The sequence below is a fragment of the Rhamphochromis sp. 'chilingali' genome, assembly GCF_963969265.1.
Source record: "Rhamphochromis sp. 'chilingali' genome assembly, chromosome: 20".
In the NCBI taxonomy this organism is placed as follows: domain Eukaryota; kingdom Metazoa; phylum Chordata; class Actinopteri; order Cichliformes; family Cichlidae; genus Rhamphochromis; species Rhamphochromis sp. 'chilingali'.
In genome coordinates this window covers 12,711,319-12,731,308 of record NC_137947.1, presented here as the reverse complement: position 1 = coordinate 12,731,308, position 19,990 = coordinate 12,711,319, and the positions used below count along the sequence as shown (strand labels likewise).

At 42.5% G+C, this 19,990-nt stretch overlaps 1 protein-coding gene across 6 annotated transcripts in view; it reads left to right on the top strand.

Annotated features, from left to right (window-relative positions):
- LOC308388587 (neurexin-1a-like) overlaps positions 1-19,990 on the top strand; it is a 270,320-nt gene that overhangs the window by 130,533 nt on the left and 119,797 nt on the right. For all 6 annotated transcript variants that reach the window (XM_080869385.1, XM_080869389.1, XM_080869388.1 and 3 more), the window contains 3 exons: positions 588-778; positions 2,071-2,244; positions 12,800-12,919. In XM_080869385.1, the coding sequence (XP_080725511.1) occupies positions 588-778; positions 2,071-2,244; positions 12,800-12,919 (485 nt within the window). The remainder of the gene's footprint in view (positions 1-587; positions 779-2,070; positions 2,245-12,799; positions 12,920-19,990) is intronic.

Genomic DNA, 19,990 nt, shown 5'->3' with positions numbered 1-19,990 from the left:
TTCCAAACAGAAAAGAATTCTTGACAGCTTTTTTTTTTTATGCCTTTACTTCAAATTCTTCTCTTATCACCTCTACGCCAGAATATTTACTGAAAGAGCTGTCGGCTATTGCTGTTCTTTTTAATCTTCATGAAGGCAGAGCAAATACCCAACATAAAAGAGAATCGACTACACACTTATTGCAGCTATAGAATAACCTTCTTTTAAGTAATGCCGCAAGTTAGGCTTTCCCGCGTGCTAAACATTGACGCCATATTTTTTAATTAAAAACGAGCGTGCGAATCTCAAATTGACTGTAAAGCAAATAATTTAAGGATGATTTGTTCAGCGCTGTTCATTGCCCTTTGTTGTTTATTCTACCTGCCAATTATTAACTTCCACTTTTTCAAACTCTTGTATATTTATGTTTTCAAACGCACAGCCACCAACAGCGACATTTCAGTATAAAATATATTTATATACATGAGCATAATTATTTGTATCAATGTTGTTATTGTTACAGTCTACTCTGATAAACAGTCTATGTAAAGCACAAGATGACAAAGAACACATCTGATATTAGCTGATAGTTAAATATCTTCCTCCAGTTACCTACACTATGTGTCTGACCTGGGGAATGGAGCCCACCTGATCAAAGGCAACTCTAACAAACCCCTGAACGACAACCACTGGCACAATGTTATAATCTCCAGGGACACCAACAACCTCCACACTGTCAAGATTGACACCAAGATTACCACGCAGACAACAACAGGAGCCAAAAACCTGGACCTGAAGGGTATGCACACATACACTCTCTGCAACAGGGCTAGAACGAAATACATTCCTATCCCTGCAGGTACAGTCCATGAATTCCACCTCTAAAGCTAATTATTGGACCTTAGGGTAACTGTGTGCCTTTTGAGAGCCAAAAAGGTATATATATGAAAAAGGGTAATATTTGCAATGTAATATCAGGTCAAATGCAATGGGGATATGGGCAAAAATGTAATGTTTTAATATTTTATTCTTCATTTTAATAACATGATAAGTTTTATTCAAAATATATTAGTCCAAAGGACAGCAGTGTCATCTCTCAGCTACAATTTTCTATTTTTGCGAGGATGGTTCTGAGCTGGTTTCTGTTGGATGCAGGTGCAGATATGAAATAGATGAAGCACTGAATAACCTCTGTGACTAGAAATGTACTATGCAAATGGTAGTCCATTCCCAAATTTATAATTAAATAATAATTAAGTCATTAACCTTAGTTAACTTCTTTTTTATGTCTGTTATTGGCTCTTTTCCTCCTTATACTAAGGTAGAAAATGAGACAATATAAGGGATGCCTTTCAAGGGTACACCAACAGCACCTTAGAGCATCCCTTTTCTGGTGTGAACCTGTTGTACACCTAATAGGATAAGGGTATCTTATTTCCTGAGAGTGCACTACAGTGTATTTCTTACATTAAATTGAAGCAGCAGTGACCTGGGTTTGTGAATGAAGGTTTGCACCAGCAGGGTGGACCCAGCAGGGGTGTGTAGGAACAATGCTTGGCCCTTACTCATTAGCACCACTTAGGTACCCTTGAGCAAGAATTCCACATTAATCTGTTCTACAGCTGCCATTAACAATGTGCATATGTTCATAAAAACAAGGCCATTTGTGCTCAGCAGACCAACCTTGAATTAAAGTTATTTTAAAGAATTATCATTTAATAACATAAAACAGCTTGTAAGGACATTGGGGTAATTGGTGTACTACCCTGAAGAGTGTTGTAATTTTCCTTATCTGAAATTGTTAATGAAACAGCACAAACATGAAAGATGACAAATGTCTGGCTTGGACATGACCACAAAAAAAAGCCACCCACAAAAAAACATTTAAATCAAGACAATTAGAAAAGGTTTCCAAAGCTAGACATAATTAACCTCATGTACTTTTTCACTTGAATAAAATAATTCACGCAACTGTTACTAATGCCTGGCATGTTCACTTTAAACGCAGTTTAAAAAGCCATCCAAAATATTTGATAATGTTTTTTATGTCCACTAGGGGTCAGTATTGTCATATTTCTCATGTCCTTACAGGTAACCTGTATATTGGAGGGGTGGCTAAGGAGATGTACAAGGAGCTGCCCAAACTGGTGCATGCCAAGGAGGGTTTTCAAGGTTGTCTGGCATCAATGGATCTGAACGGGCGGCTCCCAGACTTGATGTCAGATGCCCTGGACTGTGTGGGACAAATAGAGAGAGGATGTGAAGGTCAGTAGTCTGTCAACCCAATAAGTGAACGCAGTGGGTCGATGATGATAAATCACTGTCAAGCTCAGTCAGTCCAAGCTCAGGTATAAATTCAGTTGTTTTTCCCTCTTTATTCAATCTTTTCCCCCTTATTTTCACAAAACCATCTTAAGGGGTCATTGCAGCGCCACGCAAAGCTGCTCAGTATTCCCATTCTCCTACTTGTCCAAGACGAAGACACACTCGTTGAGAAGCACACCCACCGAGGCACCCACACTGGCAACCTGTGGCACATAATTTAACATCCATTAAATGTGTTAGTATTCTGTTAGTATGCATCAAACTCCGACGCTCCTCCACGGGCAATCATTTCTGTTTCACTTGGCCATAATCTGCTTATTCTCTCTGCCATTTTTGTACTGCGAGTGTTATTTCCCATTTTACCCCCATTCTGTTTTGCTCTATGTATGCTTGCTGGATCTGAGAGTTTGCCAGAAGCAATCCTTTTGAATTATGTATGAATCCTTTGTTGCATGCATAAATATCATTTGCCCAGTCTAATATGTGCACCATATCCAGAGACAATATTAGATTTATTTTCCAGCGTCAGTCACTTAGTTTAATTTCACAATTCATCCACTCTTTTTCTATCGAGTGTGCGGCTTCTGATCTTTTTGTGTTTTGACATTACAAATGTAATCAAATTCATCTCCCCGTGCAGGTCTGTCAAACTTGTTGTTTTCTTTTTTTTCCTCCTACACAGAGTCAATTGAGACTCCCAATGGAAATGTTAACACATTTATTAGATTGTGATGGTGGAGTCGCCGTATAACATATAGCTACTTATATTAAAAGTCAGTAATGAATAATGAAACATTCTGGGTGTTTGGGTTTTTTTGTTTGTTTTTTAACAAGTTATCTAAATTTTCCTGAAAAAGAACGCCCGCTTCCTTTAATAGCAGCAATTTCTTGGTATTACTTTATGCTGCTGAAGCCATTTTTGGTTGGTTGCTTTAACAGTTTAGCTTAACCTAGCCTTCATTATACAGTATAATTTTTCCACCTCTGGCTCCTTCTGAAGACAAAGATCCTTCCCTTTGTCTCTCCTTCTTCAGCACTCTGTGTTTTGCTACTCCATCTCTGACATCTTGCTGCTTTTACTAACAGCTGGTATACTTTGCCTTTTCCTTTCCTATTATTTTGCTGACAAAAGTTGCATTGATGAAAGCTGACTTGCAAGGTAGATAGCTTTGTCTGTCTGATAAAGAGTCTGATGTCTCTCCCCGTGTGCATCTACAACATATCTACCCTCTAACTATCACTACCTCCACATGTCTCAATACAAGATAACTGCCTAGTGTTGCCATTCAACCACCAACTATGTGGAATGGCCTTAAGTCCCATAGGAATACAAGTCTCATTATAATCTTGTATCAGAGTCTATGGGGCTTATGTGTGGATTTGCACTCACATATTGGATGTTGTTTATTGGAACTTTTATTTCCACTGTGGGGTTTTTGATGTTCCCTGATATACATATAAGGGAATTTCTGAGCATGCCTTTTAATGGTTTGAAGAACAAAAATGTATCCTGCATGGATTTCCTCTTAAAATATTCAGCTTTTGATCTTAAAGTTGGTCATTGTAATGTCTTACCTATTATTAATCTTATTAAGCCCAGTGTTTCCTATTGTTGTATTCTCATTGTCTCTGGCACTCTATTTCTATTTTGTAAGTAGGAGGTGTTCCAAGCAACAGGACTGACTCTTTCAAGATTTAACACTTACATAAACAGTGAAATATGGCATGAAACAAACAGAACCACTGGCCAGTAACTAAAGTCAAATACACTCTGAAGTATATGAAGCGCTATTAATATTATCTGAAACTGTTTTAGGGTTTTGGGGACACAATTTGGGCATTGTTATGGGAATAAAGTAGGTTTTTACTACTCCAGGGAACACCTTTCAAGAGAAGCACCGAACTGTGCAAAATTCTTCTGCCATCCCTCATTCCTTTATTTTTTTCTTCCATGGAGACAGTATTTCTTATAACTTTTTCAGTGATCTGAAGCAATACTTCTCTCAGCTTTCTGAATGTCTTCCAACATTTTTCTTTAGATATTGGCTGCCCATTTTTAGGACAATGTGTTTGTTTAATAAGCAACTTTGCACTGACATATGAATCATTCAAGCATGATACAGTTGTGTAGTTTGGTCTACACGTAACTGACTACCAGTGTTGGGGAGTAATGGAATACATGTACCGCCGTTACGTATTTAAAATACAAAATATGAGTAACTGTATTCCGTTACCGTTACCGTTTAAAAAGGTGGTATTTAGAATACAGTTACTTTGTTGAAATAAATGGATTACACGGGGGTACTTTCCTGTTTCATAATTTCATATTGTCGCAGGTCAGGACTGTTTCGGTTTTGTTTGACAGCTATGTTCTGTAGTTCCAGGCGGCAGCGTTGCGGCTGCCATGGTTACAGGGGGACGCTCTCGCTCTGCGTGTTTCCTGGGTGAGAGAGCGCCTTTTTGTTGTTGTGCTAAGCTAATAGGCAGAATGCTACAGGCATAGCCCTAAAGAATGTAGCCTCATGGGCAGTGTAGTCCGTGCTGCAGGGAGAATGGACTTTCCATTTGACATAGCTAAGAAACTCCAGCAAAGATGTGAAAGATCTTAAGGTTATGTATATAACCCCGGTTCTCTGAGTAGCATGAGTGAGTGTCTCACTATGGGAACGCCTCCTGCGTGACCTCATCAGAAGCTCAAATACCATTACGCCAGCCCTTACAGGCTGGCTAGGTGACGCCCATGTCAGGAGGGGCCAGTGCCTCCCTATATAATAGGCTGACATAGCGTCAGATGTCATTCAAAACAAGCCCACCTCTTCCTCGCTTCCATAGCAAGGAGGGCGGTCTGGTGAGACACTCACTCATGCTACTCAGAGAACCGGGGTTATATACATAACCTTAAGTTCTCTTTCATAGCATTCGTTTCGTGTCTCACTATGGGAGAAATACTGACTCCCGGATTGCCAGACATGCCTGTTAAGAAGACAACTGTCCCCAACAGCACTTCACAGGGGAGAGGCCCCCACCCGGGAAGAACCTGCACTGAGGACTGAATGTGCTAGGTTAGGTGCTGTCACATCTAACCTGTAAAACCTAGCAAATGTATGAGGTGAGGTCCAGCATTCCGCTGCACACACCTCCTGAATAGAAGCTTCCCTAAAGAGAGCCCATGAGGTTGCCAGACCTCTAGTGGAATGCGCACGTAAGCCAGCAGGGGGCTGAAGGCCCCTGCTAGTATAGGCCAGGGCAATTGCTCCTACTATCCAATGGGAGAGGCGCTGTTTAGACACAGGCTTTCCCATATGTGGTTTAGCCCAGGACACGAACAGCTGGTCACTTTGTCTGACACTCTGGGTTCGGTCCATGTAAATGCGCAGAGCACGGACTGGACACAAGGTATGCTGTTGCTCCTCTGAGGAGAAAGGCGGTGGGCAAAAGGCCGGCAGTTCTATAGGGGAACATGTGCCGACAACCTTCGGGACAAAGGCAGGGTTGAGCCGCATACTGACCCTCGTATTATCCGAGGAGAACTGAATGCATGACTAATGCACTGAGAGAGCGTGGATCTCTCCCACACATTTAGCAGAAGCTAAAGCAATTAAAAGAGCTGTCTTCAAGGACAGAAATTTTAACTCAACCTGTTCCAGGGGTTCAAATGGGCAACAGGAGAGTGCAGCCAATACTGTGGGAAGGTCCCACGATGGAGCCAACGGCCTAGACGTAGGCAATTTACGCCATGCACCCTTCATGAAAAGGCATATTAAGGGATGCTGGCCAACAGTCTTTCCCTCAAAACCAATATGGCAGGCCGAAATTGCTGCCAAATACACCTTGATGGTGGAGAAGGCTTTACCCTTATCAATCAGGGCCTGAAGAAATGACAGAATCACAGCCACAGAGCACTGAAAAGGGATGGCCTGTGATTCTAAGCACCAGCTTTCAAACACACGCCACTTGTGCTCATATAGCGTCCGAGTAGACGATGCTCTAGAACACTGAATAGTGTCGATAACACTATGAGGGAGCCCCACCGTGTTCAGGTTAAACCACTCACGGGCCAAGCCCATAGAGCTAGCCTCTCTGGGTGGGGGTGGAATATTTCCCCCTGTGCCTGAGACAGGAGGTCTCTGCGTAGTGGTAACGGCCAAGGTGGGCCGCACAGCTGCTGAAAAATCTCCACCAGCCAGTGTTTCCCTGGCCAGTGCGGGGCTATCAGGATCATATAGTGACTTCTCTCCCTCACTCTGGCCAGAGTTGGAGAAATGAGGGCCACTGGGGGAAAAGCATAGAGGAGGGTTCTCGGCCACTCGTGAGCTAGAGCATCCACCCCGAGTGGAGCTCTCTGATGGTGCAGCGAGTAAAACAGGGGACACTGAGCATTCTCCCTGGATGCATAAACGTCTACGGTCGCCTGACCGAATCGCAGCTAGATCTGCTTCACCACCTCCGGGTGAAGCTTCCAGTCCCCATACAGCAGGTTGCCCCTGGAGAGAAGATCTGCTCCAAAGTTCAAGATCCCCGGCACGTGAGTTGCTCTCAGTGACAGCAGGTGGACACTGCTCCAGACTATCAGTCTGTGTGCCAGTGTGTGTAACTTGGACCCCAGACCCCCCTGTCTGTTGATGTAGGCCACAACGGTGGAATTGTCCGACCTCACTAAAACATGATGACCTCTCAGCCAAGGGAGAAAGTGTTTTAGCGACAGGTGAACCGCCAGCGGTTCCAGACAGTTTATGTGGGTGGAGCGCATGTGAGGGCCCCATTCCCCATTCACTGTTTCCTCATGGGTGGTGCCCCAGCCCGAAAGAGAGGCATCTGTGGAAATCACCTTCCTGGCTGAAACTGCCCCCATGGCAACGCCCTGAGACAAGAAACCTGGCCTCTTCCACTCGTGGAGAGCGAGTGAACAGTCTGCAGAGACTCTCACGCGACGGTGGCCGTCTCAGTGAGGGTCCAGTCCCCGCAAGCCCACCCAGCGCTGAAAGCCTCTCATGTGCAGGCGTCCCAGTGTTATCGCCACTAGAGAAGAAGCCATCAGACCGAGCAGCCTCTGGCACTGTTTGAGGGTCACTGTGTTGCCTCTGCAAAACAGTGCAAGGGATGACTGTATGGCCGCTGTTCTCTCCGGGGACAGAAAAGCCCTCACCCGAAGGGAGTCTAGGCTGAGCCCTATGAAAGTAATGCATTGAGTTGGCATCAATGTGCTCTTTTCCACGTTTATCTGGAAACCCAAACTCTCCAGATGGTGTATGAGAGCATTTGTGTGACAAGTCGCTCCCTGGCGGGTTGGGGCTGCCACGAGCCAATCGTCGATGTATGTGGCCACCCGAATGCCCTTTTTCCTGAGCGGGACCACTGCTGCCTCGGTGCACGTCACAAACACCCTTGGGCTCAGTGAGAGACCAAAAGGCAGGACTACAAACTCGTATGCCATCCCCTGGAAACCAAATCTCAGATACTTTTGGTGTGGGGGATATATGGGGATGTGGAAATAAGCATCCCTCAGGTCGATTGATGTGAACCAGTCGCCCGCTCGTACAAACCGTAGCAGCGAGGCGTGCGTCAACATCCTGAACTTGTATGTCCTCAAATGCCGGTTCAGGGCACGGAGATCCAGAATGGCTCTCATCCTCCTCCCCCCTTTCTTTGGCACAAGGAAATACCTTGAATAAAATCCGCTGTGCATTTCCTCGGGAGGGACAACTCTTATAGCTCCTTTGTCTCTCAAGGTGGAAATTTCCTCCAGGAGAAAACTGGCAGACTCGCCCAGAGCACGAGAGTAAACGATTTCTTTGAAATGTGGTGGAGCGACACTGAATTGCAGCCTGTAGCCCTTTTTCAATGTCCTCAGCACCCATGCTGACTGAGTGCAGGTGGCCCAGCTCTTCATGTGGCGAGACAGAGCGCTCACTGGCCAATCCACTGAATATGGCGTTTTGGCGCCCCCTTGTTGTCGCAGCGCGAAACATGCGCCATTTCGGTGTCCCGTCACCTCTGTCACAGGCGAGCGAGGTGACGGGCTCATCTGGATCATCACAGCCGTGGAAACGCGAGTCTCCACGGGCTGCGTTATGGCAGACGGTGCTCTGTTTTTCAGCATGTTTGATTTTTTCATGTGTTTTGCAACACTCGACAGCGCCCTCGGCAAACTGCCTGGATGCGCGTGTCGGGGCTTTTTTAATACAGAATGCATGAGAGAAGTGCTTGTGAAACAACACTGCGAACTGTGGCTCTCTTTCCCTCTGGTGGGTCCGTTGACAGGAACGCCGGCCCGAGTTAAGCACTCTGTGTGGGACATGTCCCGTTGAACTTGCTCTGGAACGGAGCTGGGAGGCGGCAGGGTGGCCCATAAAGGGGGGAAACTGGGTTCGTGAGACCGTGAGGGACGACAGGGGTGTCGAGGAGTTCTTCTTTTTCCTTAGTCGTCAGGTTGGTGAGCCCGAGCCAGCGTGCTCGCTCCTGAAGAACCATGAGGCCCATGGCTCTCCCAGTAGCCTGTATGGCTAACTTGTGGAGGCGGAGGACGTGGTCAGTAATAACGCAGATTTCTTCCCACACTGTGGTATCTGGGTTAGCTGTCATGTCCTCTTCTAGCTCAGCTTGGTAAGCCATTAGCATAGAAGAGGCGTTGTGGGCTCTTACTGACAGAGCTGCTGCCTTGTAGCACTTATCCGTAGGGCTAGACTGGAAGCGGTCTGTTTTGGAGGGGAGAGATGGAGCCGATGAGGACAGAGACATCTTCGGGTGAAGATGGCTCGCCACCAACGGCTCCACTTGTGGCATCTGGCGGAGGCCGATAGACTCCATCCCCTCACAATCCAGCAGGGAGCTCCCCACGATGGGGTGTTTCTCGCTGTAAGGTTTTGCTTTCCACGTCACCGCTATCTCATCGAGTAGCTCAGGGAAAACAGGCAACACATGCTTCCCCGTCTTTTTCGCCTTTGGCAATTTCTTACCGTCAAAACGAGACTTTACAACCTCTGTTTGTATGGCGGGCCACGGGATGTTGAGCCTAGCGGCTGCGCGCTTGCACATGTCCTGCATGTCAAGATCCAGGGGAGACGGCGGTGTCGGTTTTTCAACCTCGCCGGTAGCCAAGGGCTTTGCAGCCCAGCTGATGCTAGCCAAGGAGGTGGAATCTTCCTCCTCGCCGTCGTCAGACAGCAGGAGCTCCTAGTCAGCCGACTCATCTCCGTCCTCGTTAGCATCTCCTCCCTTGGTGACTCCAGCATCGCGGAAAAACACACGATCTCCGTGTGCCTCCAGCGACGGGAAAGCGGTCGCGATGGGCTGAGGGTCTGCCTCTGCCCAGCTCGGCCCTGCCGTTGCGGCCAAATCATCGGGCATCTCAGTTTCTCCTTGCGCTGCAGCAGCCTCACACAGCAAAGGGTCGCCACCCGACAGGTTAGCCTGGCGAGCTAGCCTGCGGCGGAGTAGTTTGCGTGGGAAAGCCGCGCAGTGGATACAGTCTTGTGCGGGTGTCAAGGCAGCCTGAGCGTGAGATAAACCCAGGCATGCCACACACACGGGGTGTGTATCCCAGGCAGAAATCTTCTTGCTGCAAGGACAAAGTTTTGCAACTTCGTTGAAAGTATTGCTACTTGGCACCCGCACTAGCCACAGAACAGTATTGCAACTGCTTGTATGCTAGTGGACAACTGAAAAGCTGGGAACAAAGCGCCCGGCGACCGAGTTGTTTAGCTTTAGGACCCAATAGGACAGTTGTCTACAGGCTTCTGTGAGAAGCGAGGAGAGGTTTTTGAATGACATCTGACGCTATGTCAGCCTATTATATAGGGAGGCACTGGCCCCTCCTGACATGGGCGTCACCTAGCCAGCCTGTAAGGGCTGGCGTAATGGTATTTGAGCTTCTGATGAGGTCACGCAGGAGGCGTTCCCATAGTGAGACACGAAACGAATGCTATGAAAGAGAACCATCTGATCCATCTACTGTTCACTGAAGACTGATCAGAAATGGTTTCAGTGGAGTAGTACCTGTCAAGAAGTCATCTTAAGGAAGGGAAACAGGGAGAACAGGTGTGCCGAATTACACACAGAAAGGACTGAGAATCAGTTGCAATGGGTCTGATAAATCCAAATTTGACATTTTTGGTTCAAGTCATCATCATTGGAGGATGGAGGAGTTTAGAAGAGAGATACAACAGTGAGTGTCTGCAACAATCTTTAAAACATGATGGAGGTTTTGCCATATTCTGACGCTACATTTCAGCCAGTGGTGTTTGCGATCTAGTCAAAACTAATGAAATTCTAATGAAACTCAGAAAAGTGCCATGAGATTTTGAACCACCGTTCAATGCCATTTGGAAAGTGCCTGACTGGCAACATTTTCATTTTTCGGCACGACAATGATCCCAAACACACTGCCAGTGAATTACTGAAGCAGTGTGGGATCATCTCGACAGAGAACAAAATAAAAGGCAGCCAGCATCTAAAGAAGAGCTTTCAATTTCTTTCAAGAATCCTGGAGAACTATTCATGAAGACTGCTTAAAGAAATAAAATGAAAGCTCGCCAAAAGAGTTTAGGCTTTGCTGAAGAATAAAGGTGGTCGTACCAAATATCGACTTTAAAGTTTGTTAGAATGGTGCAACTTGTGTTTTTGCCTTATATGCTTTATTTCCAGGTATGTTTGCATATGTTTCAATAAATCACTTTTTCCCAGCAAAATCTAGAAATGAAAAGTGGCTTGAGACTCTTGCTCAATTCTGTGAATGTAGTGTAGTAGAAATTCTAGATAAATGCACCATTATGTGTATAAAATGAGGGAACGGTGCAAAGTTCTGCACTCCCAAATTAGATAATAGAAGCCAGGTTGTCTGTTGAGGGCCTCCAAAGAGGCAAACTCACAAAGACAAATCATTGGACTCCAAACACGATCAGACCTTCCCAAAAGGTCAAGCTCACTAAATCTGCTGCATCTACCATAAAAAGGTCCCTCACAAATATTTCATCAGATTTTATTTTTAAAACATGTTAATACATATTCATTTATTAGTGTTAGAAATGAGCGTCACCGTTTTCTCAGCTGGGATTCATGCTCTGCTACATCAGCAGAAGTCAGATGAATTGGAACTCTTAAGATGAATAACTCTGTATGTTAATTGTTTGAAATTATTCTAAGTATGCCATAACACATCTGTTTACTTCAATCATAAGTGAGTCAGAAATGAGGATGAATTGCAGATGTGATTTATTAGGGATGTTATAAAAGATTTAATAGGCACTATAATATATTATGTAGAATGTAGCGAGAGGAACTTTTTTGCATTCAGAGAAATATTTGACAAAAGCAATCAGGAATTCATTTCTTTTTTCATGTTGCTGAATGCCCTCTGCTTCCCCCCTGCATTATTCAGCCTTGAGCAGGGTACAGCAAATGCTGAAACTATTAACCAGTTACCATAGCTACTCTTGAATCGGAAAAGGAGCTACTGTGGCTCCAATACATTAAAAAAATGTGTAAGAATGCGATTGCCATTCTGCAATTTTCCTGTTTTTTCAATCTCTCATGAGTAAATAAATAAAAAACAGCAACAAAAAATAGCCCTCCTCAGTGCATTGATTATAACTAAACTATTAAAAAGTGCTCATTTTGTTCCGATTGTATGTCATGAATCATAAGTATAGATCCTGACATTGATAATACTGTTAATGTGTAAACTTGCTAGACTAACGTAGTCTAAATACAGATTGTTAGAAATTACTATGTCTCATAAAATACAACATTTACACATTAACACTTGGCTTCACACTCACATTTTAACATGAATTGTACTAACACAAACATAATAGCCTCGCAATGGACCTTTTTTTCCATAGCTGGTAAACACAGGTGCTGCTGATGTCATGGAGAACGGTTCTGTTGTTTTTAGGTAATTATTGCTTAATTAATGTGATTACCAACACCTGTGCTTGCCTACTCTTTCATGTCAAAGTGGCTGCTGTGAAAAAAGTGTCTGTAGAGGCCACACAGCTGTATGCTTCTGGAGGATGAATACACTGGTGGTAAAATGGAAATAATCCACAAGCATGAAGATTAAACACTTTCACAGGAAGCACCAATACAGTGCAGTTTAAAAGTACACGGACCTCTGCACCTTAAGAAATGAGCATCCTTGCCCGGTTAGGTATAGCACACTGAGCTCATTGACAGGTGATGATTCGGAGAAAAAATGGAATTGAGTGGATTAAATTGCTGTTATGCATTAAATGTGACTATATGGAAGAAAATAATTAAATTACTAATGGAAGTCTAACTCAAGCGTTAAAATTATTTACATTTTTATCATTTTTGGTTGTGTGTGTTTGCTGAATACAGTTGAGTTCGCTGCCTTTTATCGCAGGGTTTGTACACAGCTAGTATTCTATGTTTTTTTGTGTGTGCTTTAATATTTAATTTCACTCTAGAGTCCATAGGTATTTATTAGTATTAAAAAAATTGTCCTCACCAGATATCTGTTTGTCTCCATATTCAGGTCCCAGCACTACCTGCCAGGAGGACTCATGTGCCAACCAAGGTGTGTGTCTTCAGCAGTGGGAGGGCTTCAGTTGTGACTGCAGCATGACGACATTTGGAGGACCGCTGTGTAATGACGGTAGGATTCCACCTTTACTTGTTCTCAAAGCTTAAAATCCCTCTAGTTCTTATTTGAAAGTCAGAAAAGAACAAAGCCATCATTACTTGTTGGCATGCTTTTTTTTAAGCCCCCCAATACTATGATGATGTTTTATTTTTCACCATTTCATTTCCTTGTGTGAGTCACACAAAAATAAAAAAAGCCCTGTACACATTTCACAGTATTAGACAGATAATTCATTCCATCTGTTAACCTATTTGAACGCGGCCAAGAAAATCTTGGTATTAGACATTTAAAGGTGGGTGTTATCATTAACAGGAGCGCCATTTTTATCCCTTGCTTTCACACAGCGTTCAGACTCAGGCTCATTATTGTTTCCTGTTTCTGTTCTATATTTGTGTCCTCACGAAGCACGTCGTTTGCCAGAAACTTGGTGTACTTGTTTTGTAAACTCTCCGGGTTTGTAAACCGTGCTGGGTACTGTAACTAGTGACTGATATGTCAAAACGCGGTTAGAATGAATCTCAGTATTTCCGTAGCTCGGCTTTGAATAGGTTGTCTTTCACTGAGGGCGGCGGCAGCTGTTGCAGCTTTGCAGGGCAGAAACTTTGACACATAGCGTCTGACAGTTCGGTGAAAGCTCATTAAAATTTGAGATTTGTACCGCTAGAGGGAGCAACGCACATTGTGTTCTGATAAATAAAACATCAACAACAAGCTAAAGACGTAAACAAATACATCATGAGCTGAAAACAAATAACAGCGCTTGTTATTTATTGCAATTGTACTGGAACGCATTCATACATCAACATTACCCCAAATAAGGCATTTGCAACCCATAAATGCTCGTATGCCCACCCATTAAAACTTTATCGGAGCCCCATGATGTGATTTAAAGTTCCGTGTTATTAATCTCTCTTAAAGATGCTTAAATGGACTTTTGGTTTTGTGCTCATTAATGTTAAGGTTTCGAGCGAACAAGGGTAATGTCTCCTCCACCTTTTGAAAATTGGGCTACTTCCTTATGCAAAACATGCATAAGGGATTTTTGTTTGGTCATTATTTTCTTCTGCAGCAGTTCACACAGCAAGAGGTGAATGAGCAAAGTGCCGAAGTGCATTAAGGAGAGAGGAACAGAGTGGGCACTCTAGAGATGACACAAAAGCAGAGGAGAGAGCACCATAAATGTTAATGCATTTTGTTTCACTTCTAGCTGCTTGATAAGACCCCTGTCTTTTGTTATCAACTGAAAGTGTTAATAGATTCTCATGCAGCCCTATACCTCCAACATATCTGCAGCCAGAGATAAGACTAAAAGGATTCTTCTGTCCATGATATGTTTGAGTATAAGTTTGCTGTGAACCTGCGCCTCCTTTGCTTGTTCTGTTCTACCTTCCATTCTTCGGGCCGTGTTTGGATCAACAGAGGAAATAGGGCTGTGCTGGGGGCATATTTCTGCCGGTGAACTCCGTGTGAACCTAACTTGTGCGTTAAAAGGAAAAGAAATCCAGCTTGGAACGTTATTTTTTCTCCTTTTCTTCTGTCATACATATTCATCCTGTTCTGACCCACAGAGCTCATTGACAACATTGGGAGCAGGAAGACTCATGGGGCATGTTTGCATATATTATATCGGAGCGGAACTGCTCTACCTAAGTCTAGTTACTGTAGCTAGTCTCATTATTCCTACTGACCTGACAAAGCAATGGGATGGATGAATGTGTACACCCGAGGGATTTAATATGTAACCACAAAAACATACTTTCCAAGAAATTTCTTTCACTACAGATGAACTGAGCTAGTTCTCAGAATAGCGACTCAAGAGAGCCCGGGTCTGCTGAAGGAAATATCTGTGAGTGAGAAAAATGAAGCTTGAGATGGTCGGGTTTTATCTCTGTTGATGGATTGTCATGGGGATATATAGAAGGGGGGAGGGGGGCGCAAAAAGAAGGATAGCAGCATTTCTGAAGAACACATCACTTTTTTTTACCTGATATATTTGCATAAGCTGAAATGCAGGCAATTTACAACAAAGCACTGGGCCTCTGTGTAAGCCACTTACTTGGGGAGCTATGTGCATTTCTAGATATTTCTCCAATCTTGCCTTATCTCAAGGAAGGGAAAAATCACCTAACAGCTCCTGGCCCCATAATATTCAGCCAGGGTGAATTGTACATGTGTGACAGCATAATACCACAATTTAGTTTCTAAATATTTAGCTTACAAGCTGAAAATAAGCATCATTTTGATCCCAATACTTTGTGCTTTTGTTGTTAATTAACTTTTTCATTACTCATTGTAATCATTTTTAAGAATACACTTTTATTTATTTATTCTGAAGTTTTTCAGTTATTCAATGCAAAAAAAGGTTTTTTTCATTGTAAAAACTGAAAGATAATCCAGGCTATTAAACAGTGGTTTTATACAATTTAATTAAAGTTACAATGCATCTCTTGGGCTTGTCCATAAAAAATTTTACTTTTTGACTTAGACATGCTGCTTTACAGCAGACTGATTTGTTGTACTGTAACTGGTACAATTATATCTATCCTACGAAAACGTCCATCCCTCTGAAGCTGCACATAGAAGTGGAAATATCAGTCACTTGGCATCATTTTTAAGCAAATGAAAGACATCAGTAGTGGCAACACTGATGTCTTAGTTGGCAATCTTACATTTTTATATTTGAAGGGTGTTTTAGTCCCATTTAGGATGGCATTGTGTATCAAATTGATTCAAATTGGTTCTTAAGATTTGAATCACTAAGATGTCTGAAAGCTTTGCTAACACTGAATATGTGGCTTGTATTGACATCATACACGCAGCACTTTTTCTTTTTTTCAGAGTATAGCATCATTTCTTGGCTGTGCTTTCAGTGTTTTATGATAAAAGTATTTCAGCTTCATAACAGCTCTGTACCTTTCGCTTCTGAATGATGGGAAAGATGATGAAAACTCTCTTCCGATCTTCTCTTTATCGTCTCCCAAACACTGATGTGCCAGTATTTTCTTTTTTCCCTTCCTTTTCTTTTCTTTTTTTTTGAATGAACTATGGACATAATAACTTAGAATTGTATTTATAGAACAAATTATCACGACTGGATACCTACAGTCGGTGTAACAAAAAAAAAAAAAAAAAAAAAAAATAATCAAAGCGATGCTTTCGAAGATGAATCAGATTCCTCTCAGAAAGTCATCCATGCAAAATGAGTTATGATGGCTGTGAATGGTGTTAAGCATGCATTTGGTCTTATTACTACAAACTGTTTTGGTTGCCAGCAGGAATGAAATGGCATTTGGAACATATTTTCTTAAGTGACCCTGACAGAAGAGCCAGACTGCATGTATCTGTGTGTGGTGAAGTCATCAGGGGCGTTCTGCACGTTCAAACAGATGCAGATAAGCAGCCAAAGAAAAAGATTGTAAGCACTTTTTTTAAAGGCTTGAGCGTGAGTCTTCTTTTTGGGATAATGCTCTCGTTTCAGTTCAGAAGCCGGTTTAGTGTGTGTATGCGTGTGTGGGTGGGACTTAAAACTTTAGTCTGGAACTCCTGAGGGAGTGTGCCTGTAGTGGTCAAGCATCTGAGGGTAATGTACAGAGACAAATAGATTGGTGCTTGTTGTTTAGCTAAAGTGTGTTGTGGAGAGGATACAGCAAGGGGTATGCCTGGCCTTCACGCGATTTCCATCCTGCTTGGTTGCTCTTCTACTCTGTCCCGTAGCCAGAGCTATTAGTGCCATGTCAATATTGTATCAACAATGGAGACTGTATGTGGGTCTAGTCTCCATTGTCTCTGCCCAAGGGGCAAAGAGAACCCCCCACCCTCCTCATTTGAGCTGTAATGTCTAAGTCAGTGCTCGTTCTTGTGCCTTTGTAGCTAGAGAATAGTCTGTCTGGGCCCCAAGCGTGCCACCGGATTGGTCGGATTTTATTTTGAGCACATGCAAAAGTAAAAGTATCCTGTTTTTGTTACACGCTCCTCCTTCATATTGTCTAAAGGCAGCTTCTTTGCAGCACGCACAAACTCACACACTGGCTCTGAGGTGTTGCATCACTCTACAGTACAAAAGCAAGAATTCAAATAAATATTTCAAACAGTCTTTCAAGGTTACAATGAAAGAAATGTAAGAAAAATCATAAAATGAAAGAAACTAGCCTGTAAGTTTTGTTGGGATACTCTAGTGTTGCACATTTCATAGTTATATTAGTCAGCCGCAGCACGAGGGATTTACATGAACAGTCTCTTCTAAATCTTCAAGAAAATTCCTGAAATTGTTTTGTTCTTTAAACAGCGCTCTTTCGGAGCAGTTGTGTTTGTTTTTAAGATTTGTCATGCAGATAAACACACATAGTCAGGAAGCACCACAGACAGTTTGCCCTGTTCCTTTGTGCTGGCATGCAGGAATTATACCACTTAGTTTTATTCCAATCGATACAAGGGGACACCCAGTCCAGCAGTGGGGCCAGGGGGATATGAGGTACTGGAGTTAACAGCCTGCTGTCACATGGAAGTAATTTTATCTTTGCCCTGGATGTGTCTTTTAATGCAACTCAGAGAAACAAATCTATGGGTCTGAAAATATTTGGGCTTCATCTGTATTGAACGCTTGGCCTAGCTTTGAACAGCCATTGTGCCCCGAGATATAATAGAGGCAGTCTTAAGTGCCTCTGTGTATTCACTTGGGTAGCCATCCGCTCAAATGTGCATGCATGCTTGCAGGAAGTATAGCACATACAATTGATCGGTTGTAAGGCAGCAGGAGGCTTTTCAAAAGTTAGAATAATAAAAGACAAATCTGAGTTTTTAATGGGGAACAAATCTTTATACATAAGAAATAAAAGGATACATGCTTATATTTACAAATATTACTGGAATTGATCCATTTTTAGCAGTTTTAGCATTTTATGAGCTGCGCCTTATTTTGTGCTGCTGTAACAGGTGAGTTTCTTCCAGTGTGGCATTAATAAAGTCTATATTAATATTTACGGATCAACAAAGTTTAATTATGATGTATATATCTTTACATTACCAATGGTTTATAACAGCAATTTATTAGAGGAATTGTGGGTGTACTCACCTGCTCAACCTATCTTTCCCTAATGAATAAATCTTCTTGTATTTTATTTTTCTGTCATGAAATCCAACAATGAACAATGATCCTACTTTATAAGTGGTCTCTGCATTAGCACTCCCAGAACTACTGGCTCCGTTCTTGTATAAAATACCTATTAAAACACATCACTGAGCCTGTTTTACTGGGGAATGTCTTTTCTTTACTCAGACACTTTAGTGTTACTGTAGTTTATCGCTGTATTCAATCATAGACGCCCAGTGCCCACTAGAACAGTAAATATGCATTAATCCAAAACTGAAAATGTGTTATTTACGATCTTTTTCCATCTGCAGTATTTACAGGTGTGACCTGCTGATAATAAATCAGCTTGGCTGAGTGCCTGAGGTAGAATCTGGAACATGTAAATATATAGAGGCAAACATGTTTTATGGGGCTGTTAAGCTATTGAGTGGAGCAGCCCAGTAGTTTAGTATTATGAAGCGAGTACCTAATTCAAATGATGTGAAATGATGTTTTGTCTAGATGGACCCATTACATTGTAAACTGTACAAGAGGATGGCGATCTTCATCTACACACATCCCATACCTGCTGTTCCCAGATGGACACTAAGACGGTGTGCTGCTACAGATTTCTATCACATCCTATCAGTCTCAAAGAGGCTCTGCTGTTTTGTCCTATTTTTGTGTTCTTTTTTTAATTTTCAATTATTCGTCCTCCACCTCCAATTCAGTTCGAGTGGTCACTATCTGGCCTGATTATTTTCAGTAATTTTCTATGGTGATTGAGTATCTGCATTTAAATGGGTTTCTGTGCCAGGAAGCAGTTGCCATATGTGGGTAAAGGCTGTTGGCATGGAAACTAGGTCTCCTTTCCTCCCACCCTGGATGCTGTAACTTGTCTGTAACTTTGCCCAAGCAATGAGATCTCTGCAGGAAGTGGTGTAGAATAACTAACATCTTTTAGCTAGCTTGCGAGAATTTTGAAGGCTTAAATATCTGTTTTAAATTCATATACATGACTTAATACTTCACTTGATTTATGGATAAACAAAGGATACAGCTGTGAGGCTGCATGTTACTAACTTAGTATGTGATGCAGACGCATGCTGGCACAGTGACATTAAAATGTAGGAGCAGCAGTGCTAGACATATGTCAGATTGCTTCATAAACCCATCCTGCTGTTCATATGTTGTAATAAAGTTGTGGTGTGTCCCTCCACCACATAGACCTCTGTATGCTGAACAGTTTTTTTTGTGTGTGTCAGTGAACAGTATGTGGTGCGACCAAAGCGGAGCACAAGCAGTCCACACATTTAGTTGTCTTTCAACGTAATCTATGTTCTAATCACAACCTCATCTAGAACTCATTGCAGTGCAGTGGTGAGAACCTAATCTTTGAGGTGGTTTTTATTAATCGCTAGCCCACAGGGGCATGTTGACAGGAAATAAGGAGTTGTTCTTTCGCCACAACACAATACTAATTAAAGCGTTGATACAGAGTATCAGCTAAACTATCCTGCTGGGTGATACACTGACACTGTGAATATTCCCTTCTCTCATAAACACAGGCTATTGAACATGACACCCAGGGGGACTGTGGCAAAACGTGAAGACATCCCTGGGACAAAAAAAAAGTGTGCTTACTTGTTCTATTTAAAAAACTTTTGATGGCTTCTATAACCATTCTTTAAAGGATTTCACAGTCAGAAGTCATTTAATTGAAGAAGAAAAAAAATATACTTTAACTCTGTAAATTGCTCTTTGAGACACTGATGGATGTTGTATTTAAATTCACATTAAGAAAAAAGTCATTGGAGCAATTGGCTATAGTTATATATACATATACACACACACACACACACACACACACACACACACACACACACACACACACACACACACACACACACACACAGGTACACAAGCAGACACATATATATATATATATATATATATTTTTTTTTAATTTTAGGCAGTTTTGGAAACTTTGCCTTTGGGAATTGTATACATACTAC